This window comes from Dromiciops gliroides, chromosome 2 (assembly GCF_019393635.1).
Source record: "Dromiciops gliroides isolate mDroGli1 chromosome 2, mDroGli1.pri, whole genome shotgun sequence".
Taxonomy (NCBI): domain Eukaryota; kingdom Metazoa; phylum Chordata; class Mammalia; order Microbiotheria; family Microbiotheriidae; genus Dromiciops; species Dromiciops gliroides.
In genome coordinates this window covers 60,875,916-60,891,518 of record NC_057862.1, presented here as the reverse complement: position 1 = coordinate 60,891,518, position 15,603 = coordinate 60,875,916, and the positions used below count along the sequence as shown (strand labels likewise).

General features: G+C 49.5%; 1 protein-coding gene across 2 annotated transcripts in view; it reads left to right on the top strand.

Moving 5' to 3' along the window:
- The first annotated feature begins 1,202 nt into the window (after nucleotides 1-1,202).
- The window catches only part of ZCCHC24 (zinc finger CCHC-type containing 24), a 159,416-nt gene continuing 145,015 nt past the window's right edge, over nucleotides 1,203-15,603 (top strand). For both annotated transcript variants that reach the window (XM_043983317.1, XM_043983316.1), the window contains exon 1: nucleotides 1,203-1,797. In XM_043983317.1, the coding sequence (XP_043839252.1) occupies nucleotides 1,555-1,797 (243 nt within the window). In that variant the 5' untranslated portion in view covers nucleotides 1,203-1,554. The remainder of the gene's footprint in view (nucleotides 1,798-15,603) is intronic.

Here is a 15,603-nt window from a genome sequence, read left to right as displayed (position 1 = left end):
AGAGCAAAAGATGAAGAGGAAGGGGAGGATATTGATAAAGGAAGCAAGTCAATCAAAGGAAAAAAGAATACAGAAGAAAAAGAAAAAAAACAAGAAGAGAAGAAATGGAAAAGAGGAAAGAGAAATGAATTGTGGAGACAAAATGAAGGGGGGAAATCAGGGAGAAAAGGAGGATTAGGACGAGGAGGAAGATCGAGAAAGAAGACTTTTTTTTTTGGTGGAGCAATGAGGGTTAAGTGAGTGATTTGCCCAGGGTCACACAGCTAGTAAGTGTCAAATGCTTGAGGCCAGATTTGAGAAGACTTTTATTGAGGCCAAGAAATAGGGATCTGACCACTAGATGATTATGAAGCTGAAACTCTGGGGGTTTTATCCCCTCAAAATCTCCTGAATTTTTCCAAAATTTCCTTTTGAAAAGTGTGTATCCATACTGAATTTCCAAAGAAAGAAATCAGGAAGAAAAAGGAACCACAAGTGATATTAAGTTGAAAAAGGAAAAAAGAAATGTGAGAGTAAAGGAAGGAGGGGGGTGGGAAGGAAGAGGGAGGGAGAGGAGGAAAAGAGAGACAGAGAGAATGGGGTAGAAAGAAAGAGGGAAAAGGGAAAGAGGGAAAGAGAGAGACAGACAGGTATACAAAGGGAACGAAAGAAATAAAAAGGAAAGGAAGGAGGGAGAAGGAGGGGAAAAGAGACAGAAGAAAGAAAGAGAGGAGGGGAGAGAGAGAAAGGAGAAAAGAGACAGAGGGAAGGAAGGAAGGAAGGAAAGAAGAGAAGAGAAGAGAAGAGAAGAGAAGAGAAGAGAAGAGAAGAGAAGAGAAGAGAAGAGAAGAGAAGAGAAGAGAAGAGAAGAGAAGAGAAGAGAAGAGAAGAGAAGAGAAGAGAAGAGAAGAGAAGAGAAGAGAAGAGAAATGCACACGATTCAAACAGATCTTTGCAAGCCAGTGTCCACATCCTAAAGGAGCCCAGACTGACCGAAGGGGAAGGGCGGCCTTTGATTGGCCCTGTGCTTGATACATATGCAGATAAGAGAGCCCTCCCCCGCTACCGCCCCGGCCCATTCCCCCGCCCTGTTGTCATCCCCGGTCAAAGAGCTGCCCAATGGGAATGGGAGAAAGTTCGGGGCGGGGGGCGGGAGGGGGCGCGCGGTGACTCCGCCCCGTCCCCTCTGCAGCCCCGCTCTAGGCTGTCGGAGGGGTCAGAAATAAGACAGATAGCGGATCGGCCGCTGGGGCGGAGAGAAGAGAAGGGGGCGGGGAGAAAAGTTTCCTGTGGAACTTCTTCCCCCACTCCGTGCTCCGCGGCCGCCTAGCCGGGGCTGGCCGGGCTGCAGAGAGGCAGGCAGCGGCGGGGCTGCTGGACGGAGCAGAGGGCGAGCGGCGGCGGCGGCGGCGCTGGGGGGGCTGGAGGGCTAGGCGCGGGATCGGGCCCCCCCTCCCCGCCCCTCACTAGATCGCAGCGGGGCAGCGGGGCAGCGGGCCCGGGGAGGAGCGGTGGAGGGGGCCCGAGGGCAGGAGCCCACGGCGGCGACGGCCGAGGCGTAGCGGGGCAAACAAGATGAGCCTGCTGTCAGCCATCGACACCAGCGCTGCCTCGGTCTACCAGCCGGCCCAGCTCCTCAACTGGGTCTACCTGTCCCTGCAGGACACGCACCAGGCGAGCGCCTTCGACGCCTTCCGGCCGGAGCCGGCCGGCGCCTCCCACCCGGAGCTGGGCTACGGCAAGGGCAGCCCCGAGCAGCTGGGCTCGCCCCTCAACTCCAGCTATCTCAACAGCTTCCTCCAGCTGCAGCGCGGAGAGGTGGGTGCGCTCCCCTGGCCGCCGTCCCCTCCCCTACCCAGCCCGGCCGTCCCTCCTCCCCTTCCTCCTCCTCCCGCGCCCCGCTTGGCCGGCCTCTCTTCCAGCTTTGCAACACTTTCCCCCAACTTTGCCAAGGTTAGCCCCCGAGGGCGCTCTGAAATCTCCTATCCCGCCGCGGGAGCCCCCCACTCCCACCCCGAGATGGCTCTCGGTCCTTGTGCTCTGCAGGAGGGGAGGCCGCCCCCCAACTCTGCGCCAAGCGCAGGCCGGGGCGGCGTCCCCACTCGCCGCTCCCCCCGCCCCCCATCCCCCGAAGGCCCTCTCTGGCCCGGGATGTCCGGCCCGCGGAGCAGGGGGTGGAGAGCCTGGGAGGAACATTGGCCGCCCTGCAGAGCCTCCTGACAGGCGGAGTCTGGGATCCGTGACCCACTGGAGACTCTGGATTCCCCACCCCCCCCACCTCTACTCCTGCCCCCAGGAGTCACAGAGAGCCGGGAAGGGGGTGCCCCGCTCCTCTGGAGCCTTGCTACACCGAAACCCATCTCCATCCCGGCGCGTTGGGAGGGCCTGGGGCAAGCCCAGAGTCTATTCATTCTGCAGAGTTGTTGGGAGTTGCCCAAAGTCTGTTTTCTCTTCCCTGGCTTGACTTGCTTGTGGCTACAGGACAAGCCCCAAATGATTTAATAGAAAAAAGCCTTTGCTAGTGCCGAGAACCCAGGAGTCGAGGATTCAAAACCGGGCTTGCAGCTTCCAAGTGAAGTGACTTTGGGCGAATCACTTAATTTGAATGGGCCTCAGTTTCTGTCTTTGTAAAACGAGTGGATTGGACTGGATAAAATGCGAGGTCGCTTCCAGTTCTAAATCCTAAGCCCTTCTCGGGGTCTGCAATCCTGGGAAGAAATGACAACCCAAGGTGGGTTTTCCCTCCTGCCTTCTGGCCCTCCGACGGCCCTCCATATCCACTCAGTTTACATCCACCAGCTCCTCCCCCACTCCCTGCCGCCCCCACCTCGGGGGGTCGCCTGGGACCACATAGGAAGTGGTTTTGGAGGGCTCCGAGGTGACCCTGCAGACCACTTCCCCTCCCCCCAGTCTGGAAAAAAAAATCACAGAGAAGGTAGCACTTCGGGGCAACCCCGGGCTGTTTTTTTTTTTCTAGCGGGAGGGAAAGAGGGGGGAGAAGGAGGGGGAACTGAGCTGAGAGTGAGGAGATGAAGAGAGAGAGGTGTTCAAGCTTCCCTTAGATCTCTAGAAAACTGGGCTCCAGGCAGGGTGGCAAAGTCCACCAGTTCAGTGGATTTGGTTACAGAGGCAAATCATGGCACTTCCTCCCTTGTTGGGGGGGGGGGGTTGGGGAGAAAAGAAAGCAAACTAATAAGCTGGAGATATATACATGTACAATATATGTATATGTGTATATATATATATATATATATGCACATACACACACCCACATGTATGCACACACATACATGCCTGCGTGCTGTGATTTGTAGCAAAGGGGCTAGGGAGGCTTCATGGACTTCCCTAGGCTTCTCTGGGAGCTGAATCTCATTCTTCAAAGAGTTTCATAAAGCCCTCACCCCTTTCTCTTCCCCTCTCTAAGACTCTATCCTATTTGCTATTCTCTCCCTTTGCTTCATCCTCACACTTCTCCTTCACCCATTGCCTTTTGGCCTGGGGGAGGTGAGGTAAAATCATGTCACTTCCCCAACAGTCCTGGTCATTTTGGTGACCTCCAGTGGGGAGGTGGGGTGAGGGTGCTAGGGAAACAGGCCTGGGTATATGTGTTATTTGTTAGTGAAGTTTTCCTTTTGTTATGGCTTGTCTCAGTTTCTATCTCACCGTTGGGGGAGGGGGACCACCTGGGTTATAGAGAATTTGTCCCAGTTGACCAGAGCCTTGGGAGGGTTGGTTTTGTAATGGATGTTGTCTTTGACAAGACAGCGAGGGATGAGTTCCCATTAACTGATTTCCTATGGGCAGGGTCTCCTTGATTTGTGCCTTTCTCTGCCTTCCACTGAGAAAGCCTTGGAGGGAGAACCAGTTCTCAGTGTCTGGAACTTTGGGAATTGAGGGAAGTAACTGGTGTCTTAGCGGCTCGAAGTTGGTGGCTTGTAAGACATGCCCTTGTGAGACTCCCTAGTGATGACCAGAGGCAATGCAGTTATTGAAAGGTATCCAGTGCTTAGACTCAAGGGTTCCTAGAGTCACAGAATCATAGATTTAGAGCTGGGAGGAACCTTAGAACTCACCTGCTTTATTTAACCCCCCAGTCCAGGTCTTGCCTTGTCTCATTATATGAGAGGGAATGAAATGAGCATTTCCTTAGCAGATTCCTTTGCTCTGAGGCAAACAGGGTTAAGTGACTTGCCCAGGGTCACACAGCTAGTGTCAAGAGTTTGAGGCTGGACTTTAACTCAGGTCCTCCTGACTCCAGGGCCAGTGCTTTATCCACTGCGCCACCTAGTTGCCCCCTCCATGGCATCTTCTCTGTGACAGGCACTGTGATAAGCATTGTACAAATACTGTTTCATTTGACCCTCACAACAACCCTGCAAGGGGTTTTACAGTTGAGGAAACTGAGGCAGAGGTTGTGTCTAAGGGTGGATTTGAAATTGACCTGCCTCTCATCCTTTGTGTATACCTCACTTTCACCCCATTGGAATGTTCTGGCCTTAAATTGAGGTAGTGTGGAGGGAGCGGATAGAAGCGCCCATAGATTCTATTTTCAGAAATCTAAGAGAGCAATTCCTTATCAGTTTTTTGATGGCACTAGGGTTTGGGGGTTTGGGTTTTTTTGCCTGCTGGCTATGGTGTAGTTTCTGAGGTGGCCATAGGTGAAGTCTTTCTTGTCAAAGGTCTTCCTCATGAATTTCCTTCAACCATCCCTAAAATTCACCTCGAGTGCAAGCCGTGATAGTGACAGACAGACACATTGCTCAGCTTAGGGTCTGGATAGTGACCTAACTCACTCTAAAATAGCAGCTGGCAGAGAGAGAGAGAGAGAGAGAGAGAGAGAGAGAGAGAGAGAGAGAGAGAGAGAGAGAGAGAGAGAGAGAGAGAGAGAGAGAGAGAGAGAGAAATAAATACCTACAGCTGACAAACACGGAAAGCAGTGTGGGTTCTTGGAAAAGAGACGAGCACGTGTAGGCTAGAGGTTCTTGGGTGGAGGGGACTCCACAGAGAACAGAGGCAGCCCCGTGGAGTCCTGCTATTATGTGTGAGGACAGGCAAGTTGTCATAGCAGTGCCTGAGGATGTGACTAGCATACTGACCACCAAAACTGGCCAGGACCAAGCCAGGCCCCTCTGCCAGGAACACTCCTCCTAGCCCAGAGCGGCTTCCAGATTACTGCAACTACAATGGCGAAGGGCAATGGATAGAGCTGGGCTTTGGACTTGGTGCTGGAGGGTGGGTGGGGTAGGGGAGAGGAGGGGAGTGGGGAGGTGGGGAGTGGGGAGGTGGGGGCACAGAAAGCTCATTGTTCCTGGGGAACCTCAGCACAGGAGGTTGCAATGGCATCAAGACAAGGAAGAAAAGTGAAGGGTTCTGAGTGGAGCACTGGCCAGGTGGTGGGTGATGGAGGGATATGTGTATGTGTGTGTGTGTGTGTGTGTGCGCGCGCGCGCGCGCCATGCACACTGCATCCTTATGAGTTCTCTAGTGTCTGCACCCAACAGAGGGCAGAGGGAGGTGACTTGGATCGGTGTGGAACAGGAAATGAGAGGGCTAGAGTGAAGTTCTTTGGCCCAGAGAGGCGTCTTTCAGAGCACAGACGCTCCCCTGGATTGAGAAGCTTAACTTTGGTGTGAGCATGGCCATTAACTCCTACACATGCAGCCTCCACAGGCTTCTGGTCCCATTCTCTCAGCCCTGATCCTGCCTGACATCTCTGTAGCTGGTGACACTGTCAGCTTAGAGAAAGCTAGGACCCTCTCCCTAACCTGACAGACTTCATGGCAAAGGTATTTCCTAAAGGGGAGGGAGAGATTCTGCAGGCTTTGGAGGCCCATAAAAGAAGGGAGACCCTGCTGGGTGCCCAGGGAAGGCATGCCATATAAAGAAGCTGGGGAAAAGACTGCCCTGCCAAGTTTTGCTTGGAATTTAAATTTACACCAGGGCACGGCTGCAAAGATAGAGCTTTGAGATGGGGGAAGGAGACTCGGCCACATGTCGGCCATTAGCTCCCTGAGACCTCACTTTTCCCCTCCTGACCTTCATCCCCTCAGATCCCAGCGAAGCCCTGTAGGGTACTGATGTGTCTGTTAGCCTCCCTTTTCTGGGCTTCTTCTCCTGTCCTGTCTTAGACAGTTTGATGTTTGACTCTCTGGGGGGCTGTGGAGTGTCAAGGCTGTAAATATTCAGGGCGAGTGCCAGGGGCAGCTGTACTTTCCTTCCTGATTTCATCAGGAGCATATGTGTGATGATGCAGAAGGTGGAAGAAAACAAGGCTGTGTATTGTGTGAGAGAGACAGACAGAGACCAGAGAGAGACCCAGAGAAACAGAGAGACACACAGAGACACACAGAGACAGAGCGAGAGGAGAGAAAAGAGAGGAGAGGGAGAAGGAGAGGAGAGGAGAGAAAGAAAGAGACAGAGGGGGGAGAGAGAGACAGAGACAGAGAAGAAAAGAGAAAAGAGAGAAGAGGAGAGGAGAGACAGAGACAGAGAGGAGGTGCAAGAGTCTTCTCATTGTGTTTTTTTTAATGAGTGATTATATATATATCTTGCTTTCCGCCTCTTTCTAACTTTGCACCTGGAGAGTCACTGATTCTCAGTTGTGTATCATTTGATCGTCTCAAGTCCAGCCCAAGTCAGCTGCATTCATGGAGCCCTCTCCAGCCTGCCTGCCAGATAGCCCGTCTGGTCTCTGCCTGAGCACTTCCAGTCATGAGGACTGTCTTCTCTCACAAGGCAGCCCAGCCCATTCCAGAGCTGGGCAGAACTATTCATCACAAAGTTCTTCCATGTATTCATCTCCAATCTGCCTCCTGCTTACTTAGGATCATAGATCTAGAGTGTGAAGAGATATCAGAGGCATCAAGCTGGTGGACTAAAGCCCAAACTAGATTAAAATGTAATTGGGACATGTTTAACAAAATAAACGAAAACAACAAAACAATATAGATAATGTTAATATGTAGTTCTCTAAGTAAAACATGTGGTCTACAAATATCTGTTCCTATTTGAGTTTGACATTACTGATCCAATTCACCCCCCTCATTTTACAGAGGAGAAAATCGAGGCCCAGACAATTTGTGACCTTTCCAAGGTCACACAGGTGGTAAGTAGCAGAGCCAGGCTTTGAATCTATGTTTGTTGTTTCCAGGCAGCTAAGTGGCACAGTGGATAGAACACCAGCCCTGGAATCAGGTAGACTCATCTTCCTGGCTTCAAATATGGCCTCAGACACTCACCAGCCATGTGACCCTGAGCAAGTCACTCAACCCTGTTTGCCTCAGTTTCCCCATCTGTAAAGTGAACTGGAGAAGGAATTGTCAAACCACTCCAGTATCTTCACCAAGAAAACCCCAAATGAACACAACTTAAATGACTCAATGACAACTGCTATTTCCATGTCCACGATTGTTCCATCTACATGTCCTAGTTCTGCACTCCAGAACTAAACAGAACATGTCTGTTCGCTTGTCTTCATACCAATCCTTCTGATAGCTGACAATGATGTCTGGTCTTCCTTTCTTTAGGGTCTTCCCATTTCCCGGCCCCATCATAGTCATCCTTCTCTGGACTCTATTTTCTCAATGTCTTTCCAAAAATGGAGCCCCCAGAACCCAATACCAGGCTCCAGATGCCGGCTGCCCAGGGCAGAGAAAGGGGAAACTTTGATGTCACTTCCCTTGATCTAGCAGCTCTCCAGACTCCCCCAGCTTCCTCTGGAACTGAATGGTGAATGCGCCCATACACCTAACATCTGTTATGAGGCTATTGGGAAGTACCAGTAGGTCAGTGGATCTGCAGGGACCAAAAAGACTTGGCCAGGCCAGGAGGGCACTGGGCTATGTTGGGATCGATGTAAGATCTCATATTTGGTCTCAAACACCTCCTGGCTCCACAAGCATAAAATGAAAGAAGTCGGGTGAGGAAGCAGTTTGTGTAAAATGTATCTGGGGATTTTAGTGGACTGCAAACTCTCTCTGAGTTAACAGCCAAAAAACCAATGTCATCTTGGAACACGTGGAAGACTTAGCTTCCAGGAATGAGAGGGTGCGAGTTCCTGTGTACACTGTCCTGGGAAGACCACAGGTAGAGTGTCGTGTTCAGTTCTGGATATCACATTTAGGAAGAACGTTTTTGGAGGAGGGCAAATGGGATGGTGAAAGGCCTCAAATCTGAAACATCGGAAGATTGTTTGAAGGAAACGTGGAGGTTTGGCCTAGAGAGGAGCCCCCTAGAGGGGGCTATGCTATTGTGATTAAGTGTGTGGAAAAGGGATAAGGTTGTTCTGCGTGGTCTCAGAGGGCTGAGCCTAGAGCAAGTGGATGGAAGGTGCACCAAGCAAAGGATTGGTGGTAAGAAAAACTTCCCAACAATTCCCCAAAGTGGAACGGGCTTCCTTGAGAGGCAGCAAGTTCTCCCCACTGGGAGGCTGGGCCTCCACTTGTTAGATATGTGATAGTGGGGATTCCTTTCAACTATGAGTTGGACTAGATGACTGCTGAGGTCTTTGCCAGTTCTGAGTTTATGTGATTCCAAGAGACTGGTTGGTTTGCTTTTGTTCTCAAATTGAGACAATGTAGGACTACCTTGCAGGACCACGGAGTGCTGACGATGGGTGGGGAATCTTTGGTAGCCTCTGTGATAGACTACATGGCCTATGAAATGGGCACATGAACTTCAGCCTGGTCCTCGGGTAGGAATGAGTGTGGTTCTCAGGGCAGGAGTGGCTGCTTCCCGAAACCACCTTTGGTTTGAGCATTAGAGGTTCTGAGAAACTCAGACGGATGGACCCAGATGGGGAGATTCAGGAAGTATGTCCAAAGCCCTCCCGTGCTGCCCTTGGGAAAGCTGAGGAGGTGAATATAACATGAAGTATGCTGGCTTTGGGAGCTTGTTGGCTGAGGCAGAGTGACCTTGCCTGATCTCATGAGTTAAGCGGGACTTGGCTGGTTGCTGGGCTCAAAGGACAGACCACACCTCGTGGTCTTTCTGAGTCAGGCAGGAGGGTGGAGAGCTGGCCTAGGAGATGAGTAGGGCAGTGGGAAGGAAGGAACCAGGGGGCTGCCAGAGAGCCTTGGGGTACTTGTTAAAGACTTTATATGATATTTATATTTGGCATACCACCTTTACATACATGACTTGCCCAGGGTCACACAGCTAGTAAGTGTCTGAGGCCAGATTTGAACTCAGGAAGATGAGTCTTCCTGGCTCTGTGCACTATGGTGCCACCTAGCTGCCGCCCCCCCCCAAATTACTTAATTGGATCCTTACAACACTCCTTGTGAAACAGACAAGGCAGGGGTTATTATACCTATTTTACCACTGTGGAAACTGAGGCCCAAGAAATGATGTGATGTCCTCATGGCCACAAAGTGAGCTTGTGTGATTGGACCTAACCCTAGGCTCTGTCCAATGGCCCACATTTTCTTCTCTTGCCAAGGAACCCCAGGCTTTAGGAAGAGGGTAAAATCCTAATGATAACCAAGAGAGGAATTGAGACTCCTTGAAAACTCTAAGCCTAATGGGAATACTGGGAAAGGCCTCTGCTTTTCTGTTTGCTTTTCTGTGGGAAGGGTTCTCCAAACAGGACCACTTCCCTGGAGAGAGATAGCATTAGCTTTGCACTCCTGACCTAGTCACTCTTGATCCATCCAGGACTGGGAAGGAAGGAAAGTGAAGGAGGTGGTCATGCTAACTATTTTTTCCCCATTAAGATGCTCATACACTCAATAAGACAGATTCCTTGTTTCTGGGCTGCCCATCTGATTGTTTTCTCCATTTTTCTATGGTTGTCTGATTCTCCCCAGGACGATTGCAAGAGAGGCACTGGGTGTAGTAGTTAGTGAGCTGGCCTTGTACTCTGCAAGACAGAGCTGCCTTTTTAACACTTTTTAGTTGTGTAATCTGAGGCAAGTCACTCAACATCTCCATGCCCCAGGCAGCTCGCCAAGACTGTGAGTCACAGAGCAGGTGCAGGTGGGCTTTCACAGAGGTCATTCCCTTACCAAAGTTTCCCTATAGCAGTGAAATCACAGGACTTAAGACCATAAGCTACATGTGGGCAGGCACACTATCTGTTGTCCTCTTGTCTCCTTCTAGCATGTAGCCCTGTGATGGGCACACAGGAGTCTAAGTAAACTGGAATGAAAAACCGCACTTCATATATTCCAGGTTTCAGTCTCATGGTTTGGGAATATAGCCTTAGTTGGGGCCTTCTGCTTCTGTTCTGTTTTTCATTCATTTAACAGGAATATAGAGAAGGTAGTTACCACCCCTGCCCTAAAGAGTTTACAATCCAGGTAGGGAGACCACAGACCCTTAGGAAATGGCTCAGTAAGTGCCACTGAGTGCCACCTTGTGTGGTAAGCACAGCAGGTGCTGGAGGAGGGAAGCAGACACTGTGGGATGAAGCAGCTGGTCCTAGCATCTTTCTTCTGTCTCCTTCATTCCCCTTCCCTGTCTCTACTTTGCTCTTTCAGGGTGAGATCATCAGCTGTTCTCTGTGGGAAAGACAGGCAGTCTTTTTTTTTTGCCAGGCAATGAGGGTTAAGTGACTTGCCCAGGATCACACAGTCAGTAAGTGTCAAGTGTCTGAGGCCAGACACAGGCAGTCTTAAAGAGAGGGGCTGGGGGCGGCTAGGGTGGCGCAGTGGATAAAGCACCAGCCCTGGATTCAGGAGTACCTGAGTTCAAATCCGGCCTCAGACACTTGACACTTACTAGCTGTGTGACCCTGGGAAAATCACTTAACCCCCATTGTCCCGCAAAAAAAAAAAAAAAAAAGAGAGAGGGGCTGTGCAGCTTTTCTAGTGTGGCGGAGTCAGTGCAGTCTCTGGGTCGGGCCCCTCTGCTTCAACTAGAGGCTTGGTCTTTGGCCTGAGGAGCTAGGCATCTCCAGGTTTGCCAGGTGTCAATTACTTCTTCATTCCCTCCCTCCTTCCTTCCTTCCTTCCTTCCTTCCTTCCTTCCTTCCTTCCTTCCTTCCTTCCTTCCTTCCTTCCTTCCTTCCTTCCTTCCTTCCTTCCTTCCTTCCTTCCTTCCTTCCTTCCTCTCCTCTCCTTTCCTCTCCTCCTCTTCCTCCTCCTCTTCTTCTTCTTCTTCTTCTTCTTCTTCTTCTTCTTCTTCTTCTTCTTCTTCTTCTTCTTCTTCTTCTTCTTCTTCTTCTTTCTCTGTCTGTCTCTCTGTGCCTCTCTGTCTCTGTTTCTCTGTCTCTCTCTCTCTGCCCCTTTCTTGCAGACAGTCTGTCAAAGGGTCCACCCTTTTCCTTTAAAACCCAACCCAGTGTTTTCAAACCACAGATCCAATTTGGATTTGTTTCCCTACAGGAAACACAATCTTTATCTGAATTTGACTGAGACTATGGAAATTGGAGCATACGGGTCCCTGCAGAACTATATGCTTTCTAGCTGCCCATCTTCCGGGTCACTCCTGAATCTTGTCTCTCCTAACACAGAGAACTCCAGGTGGGCTCAGATCCACCAGTACATGCTCCACCTCCCAGCTCTCTCTCCTCAACCCTACCCCTTTCCCTTTCGGGAAGGCAGGCAGTGAGGGGAAGGCTATCAGTCCTTGATTCTCTAGGGATTGCCTCTAGATAGGACCCACCTGACTTCTGGAGGCAGAAAGAAAGAGGACTGTGGGGGTAGAGAAGTTGCAGGGTGAATAGCTGGCTCTTCTTGTCCCCAAAAGAGGTCTCACATGAGGAGAGCCCCCAAGGAAGGATAAGGGGGCGGTTGTTTCCGAGATGAAAAGACACCGCGCCCCCCCCCCTCCCCTACACACAAACCAGAACTGAGGACAAGAGTTAGAAAGCCCTTCTCTGGAAGGAGTTAATTTGTTTCTACCCTTCTCCTCTGTCTCTCTCTCTCTCTCTCTCTTCCCATATCTATGGCTTCATTTCTGTCTCTGCTTTTCTCTTGTCTCTTTCTGCCTGACCCCGATGTATCTGCTTATCACCCATTGTACCTGCCTGTTTTTGTCTGTTTCTCCCTGTTGCTGCTGTCTGTCTTCACTGGTTCATCTGTCTCTGCCTACATTCCTATATCTGCCTGTCTCCTTTATTTATTGTCTCCTTTTTTTTTTCTTTTCTTTTCTCTCTCCATTGTATCTTCCCATCTTGGTTTTTGTCTGACTTCTGTCTCTGTCTCTGCCTCTGCCTCTGCGTGCCTCTTCACCTCCATCTTTGGACATCACTGCTTGTTTCTAATACACATCCCCCTTCTTCATTACCTTCTGAGGCTCTTATCTCCTCTGAGTAGGGACTGGAAAGAAAATGATCTCCAGTGAGTTTTTTTAATGAGGACACAAAAAGCCTAGGCCTCAACTCCAGGGTCTAGAGAGTTTACCTACTGGGGAACCACATGTAATTACTGGGAAATCTCACTTGGCATCTGCAACTTCAGGCCCTTTGGACGGTCAGGGGAGAGGTGGAGCTTCTAGTGCAGCTCATGGATTCTGTTTTTATTTTAGAATGTTTTGAAGATTCCCACTTTTTTTTTTTAATACCACAGTTACTCCCAATATTGCTTCCCTACAATAGAACTTTCCCTTGTCACAAAGTAAAAGAAAGACAACACTGATCTCATAGGACAGGATATGCAACATTGTCCATCATAGTTTTTCACCTCCCTTCTTAGGGGAGAATAGTGTGTTTCATCCTCTGTCTTCTTTTTTTTTTTTTTTTTAGTGAGGCAATTGGGGTTAAGTGACTTGCCCAGGGTCACACAGCTAGTAAGTGTTAAGTGTCTGAGGCCAGATTTGAACTCAGGCACTCCTGACTCCAGGGCCGGTGCTCTATCCACTGCACCATCTAGCTGCCCCCATCCTCTGTCTTCTACAATCAATATGGTTCATTGCATTGAATGTGAATTCAGGTGCCCATTTTATGTTATTTTCATTTATATTAATGTTATCATGTCATGCTGTTCTTGAGATTCCTAGCAGCTGAATTCTTTTTTTTTTTTATTTCTTTTGCGGGGCAATGAGGGTTAAGTGACCTGCCCACGGTCACACAGCTAGTAAGTGTCAAGTGTCTGAGGCTGGATTTGAACTCAGGTCCTCCTGAATCCAGGGCTGGTGCTCTATCTACTGCGCCACCTAGCTGCTCCTCATGGTCTCTTTTGGTAGTAGCTTCCTTTGAGGTCATATCAGATGAAGGAATGGAACTTGGTTGGAATCCATGGTCCCTTCTAAGTCTATGATCTCTTTCATCTTCATGTCTTCTCCTCCTGGAGCACATGGTGGTGCCAAGGGGATGGGCTGTATGTTAGCAGTAGTTCACCCAGGAGCTTTCTGCTTCAAGCCCCATTGCCCAGCACCATTCCTGGCCTCTCTAATTGCATCCTGGAAGGCAAGAGAGGCATTCCGCTCCAATTGAGTTGGTCTCTTTTAAGGAGTGGCAGTGTGGAAAAGAAAGGACTAGGAACCAGGAAGCCTGAGTTCAAATCCCACTTTTGTCTCATTTCCTTATCTGTTAGGTGACCTAATGCAATCCACCCTGTCTGCTAGGTAAGGTTATTGTGAGGGTACAATGCCTGGGGAAATTGCTATAGAAATCATCATTGCCAGCAGCAGCGGCAACAATTCAATTCAGCAAATATTTATTGAATATCTACTGCGTCCAAGGCTCTGCGCTAGATGCTAGAGACAAAGACGAAAACATATTTCCGGCTGTCAAGGAGTCAATATTCTGCTAAGGAGACACAATGTATACAGATAAGTGAATTCCGGGCAATTGGATATAGGAGAATATAATAGCAGGGGTGGGGGAGAGTGTCACAGGAGAGTCCAGGAGGGCTTCATGATAGAGGTGGCACCTGAGCTGAATCTTGAAGAAAGATAAGGATCTGGAGAAGTGGAGGTCAATTCCAGGCTTGGAGGATAGTCTTTGGGAACATCTAGAGGTAGGAGGCAGGGGGCTACATCTAGGGAAAAAGCTATTGGTCCAATTTAGTTGAAACAGTGCATGCATGAAAGGAAATTATACCGAATAAGTTTGGAAAAGTAGGTTGGAGTCTGGTTATGGAAGGTCTTAAATGCCAGGTTGAGGTGTTTGGGTTTTTTGTCCTAGTGTCAAGGTGAAGCCAATATAGATTTTTGAGCAGGGAGTGACCTGGTCAAACTTGTGCCATTGGAAGATTAATTTGATGGATCAGAGAGTGAAGAGACTAGAGGCAGGAAGATCAGTTACAATAGTCTTATCAAGAAAGGAGAATCTGAACTCTGATGATGGTGGTGGAGAGAACAGATTTGAGAGACGTTGTTGAGAGAGAATTGGCAGGACTTGGTAAAAGGCTATTTATATGGTGGGAGAGGGGAGGGAAGAGAGGGGTAAGCATCTAAGATGACTTGGATGTCTCAAAACAGAAGAATTAGAAGGATTGGTGGTACCTTTAACAGATGTGGGGAAGTCCAGGGTAGAAAAGATTTTAAAGGGAAATGATGAGTTGGAGATGCTGACAGAGTGTCTAGGTAGAGACATCTACCAGGTGGTTGGAGAAATGAAATTGGGATCTAGGAGATATATGAGGGATGGATGGATGGGTGGGTGGGTAGATGGATGGATGGATGGATGGGTAGATGGATGGGTGGGTGGGTGGGTAGATGGATGGATGGATGGATGGATGGGTGGGTGGGTGGATGGGTGGGTGGGTAGATGGGTGGATGGATGGATGGATGGATGGGTAGATGGATGGGTGGGTGGGTGGGTAGATGGGTGGATGGATGGGTGGGTGGGTGGATGGGTTGATGGATGGGTGGGTGGATGGGTGGGTGGATGGATGGATGGATTGATGGGTAGATGGATGGGTGGATGGGTGGGTAGATGGATGGATGGATGGATGGATGGATGGATGGATAGATGGATGGATGGGTGGGTAGATGGGTGAATGGATGGGTGGATGGATGGATGGATGGATGGATGGATGGATGGATGGATAGATGGGTAGATGGATGGGTGGGTGGGTAGATGGATGGATGGATGCATAGACAGACAGCTAGCTAGCTAGATTTGAGAGCTGTATGCACAGCGATGATAATTGAATCTATGAGAGTCCATGAGAATGTAAAAGGGCTGAGCCTTTGAGGACATTCTTGCAAAAGAGGTAAGAGATGAATGATAGTCCAGCAAAGGCAACAGAAGTTGGTAGGAGGAGGTAGGAGGAAAACCAGGAGAAGGCAGTGCCATCTAAACAGAAGGAAGAAAGAATATCCGGGAGGAGGAATGGTAGTCAACACTCTGAAGCTACAGATAGGTCAAGTAGGTGAAGGACCAAGAAAAGATCTTGAGATCATCCATAACTTTTGAGAAGCCATTTCAGGAGGTAGGATTTAAACCAGATGGCACAAGGTTGGGAAGTGACTGGTCAATGGGGAAAATTACTTTTTTTTTTTTTTGAGAGTTTATCTGTGAAAGAGCAAAGATATAGGCTATTTGCTTGAAGGGATGGCAATGTGAAGTGAAACCTTTTGAAAAACTAGAGAGGGGGCAACTAGGTGGCGCAGTGGATAAGGCACTGGCCTTGGATTCAGGAGAACTTGAGTTCAAATCTAGCCTCAGACACTTGACACTAGCTGTGTGACCCTGGGCAAGTCACTTAACCCCAATTGCCTCACCAAAAAAATAAA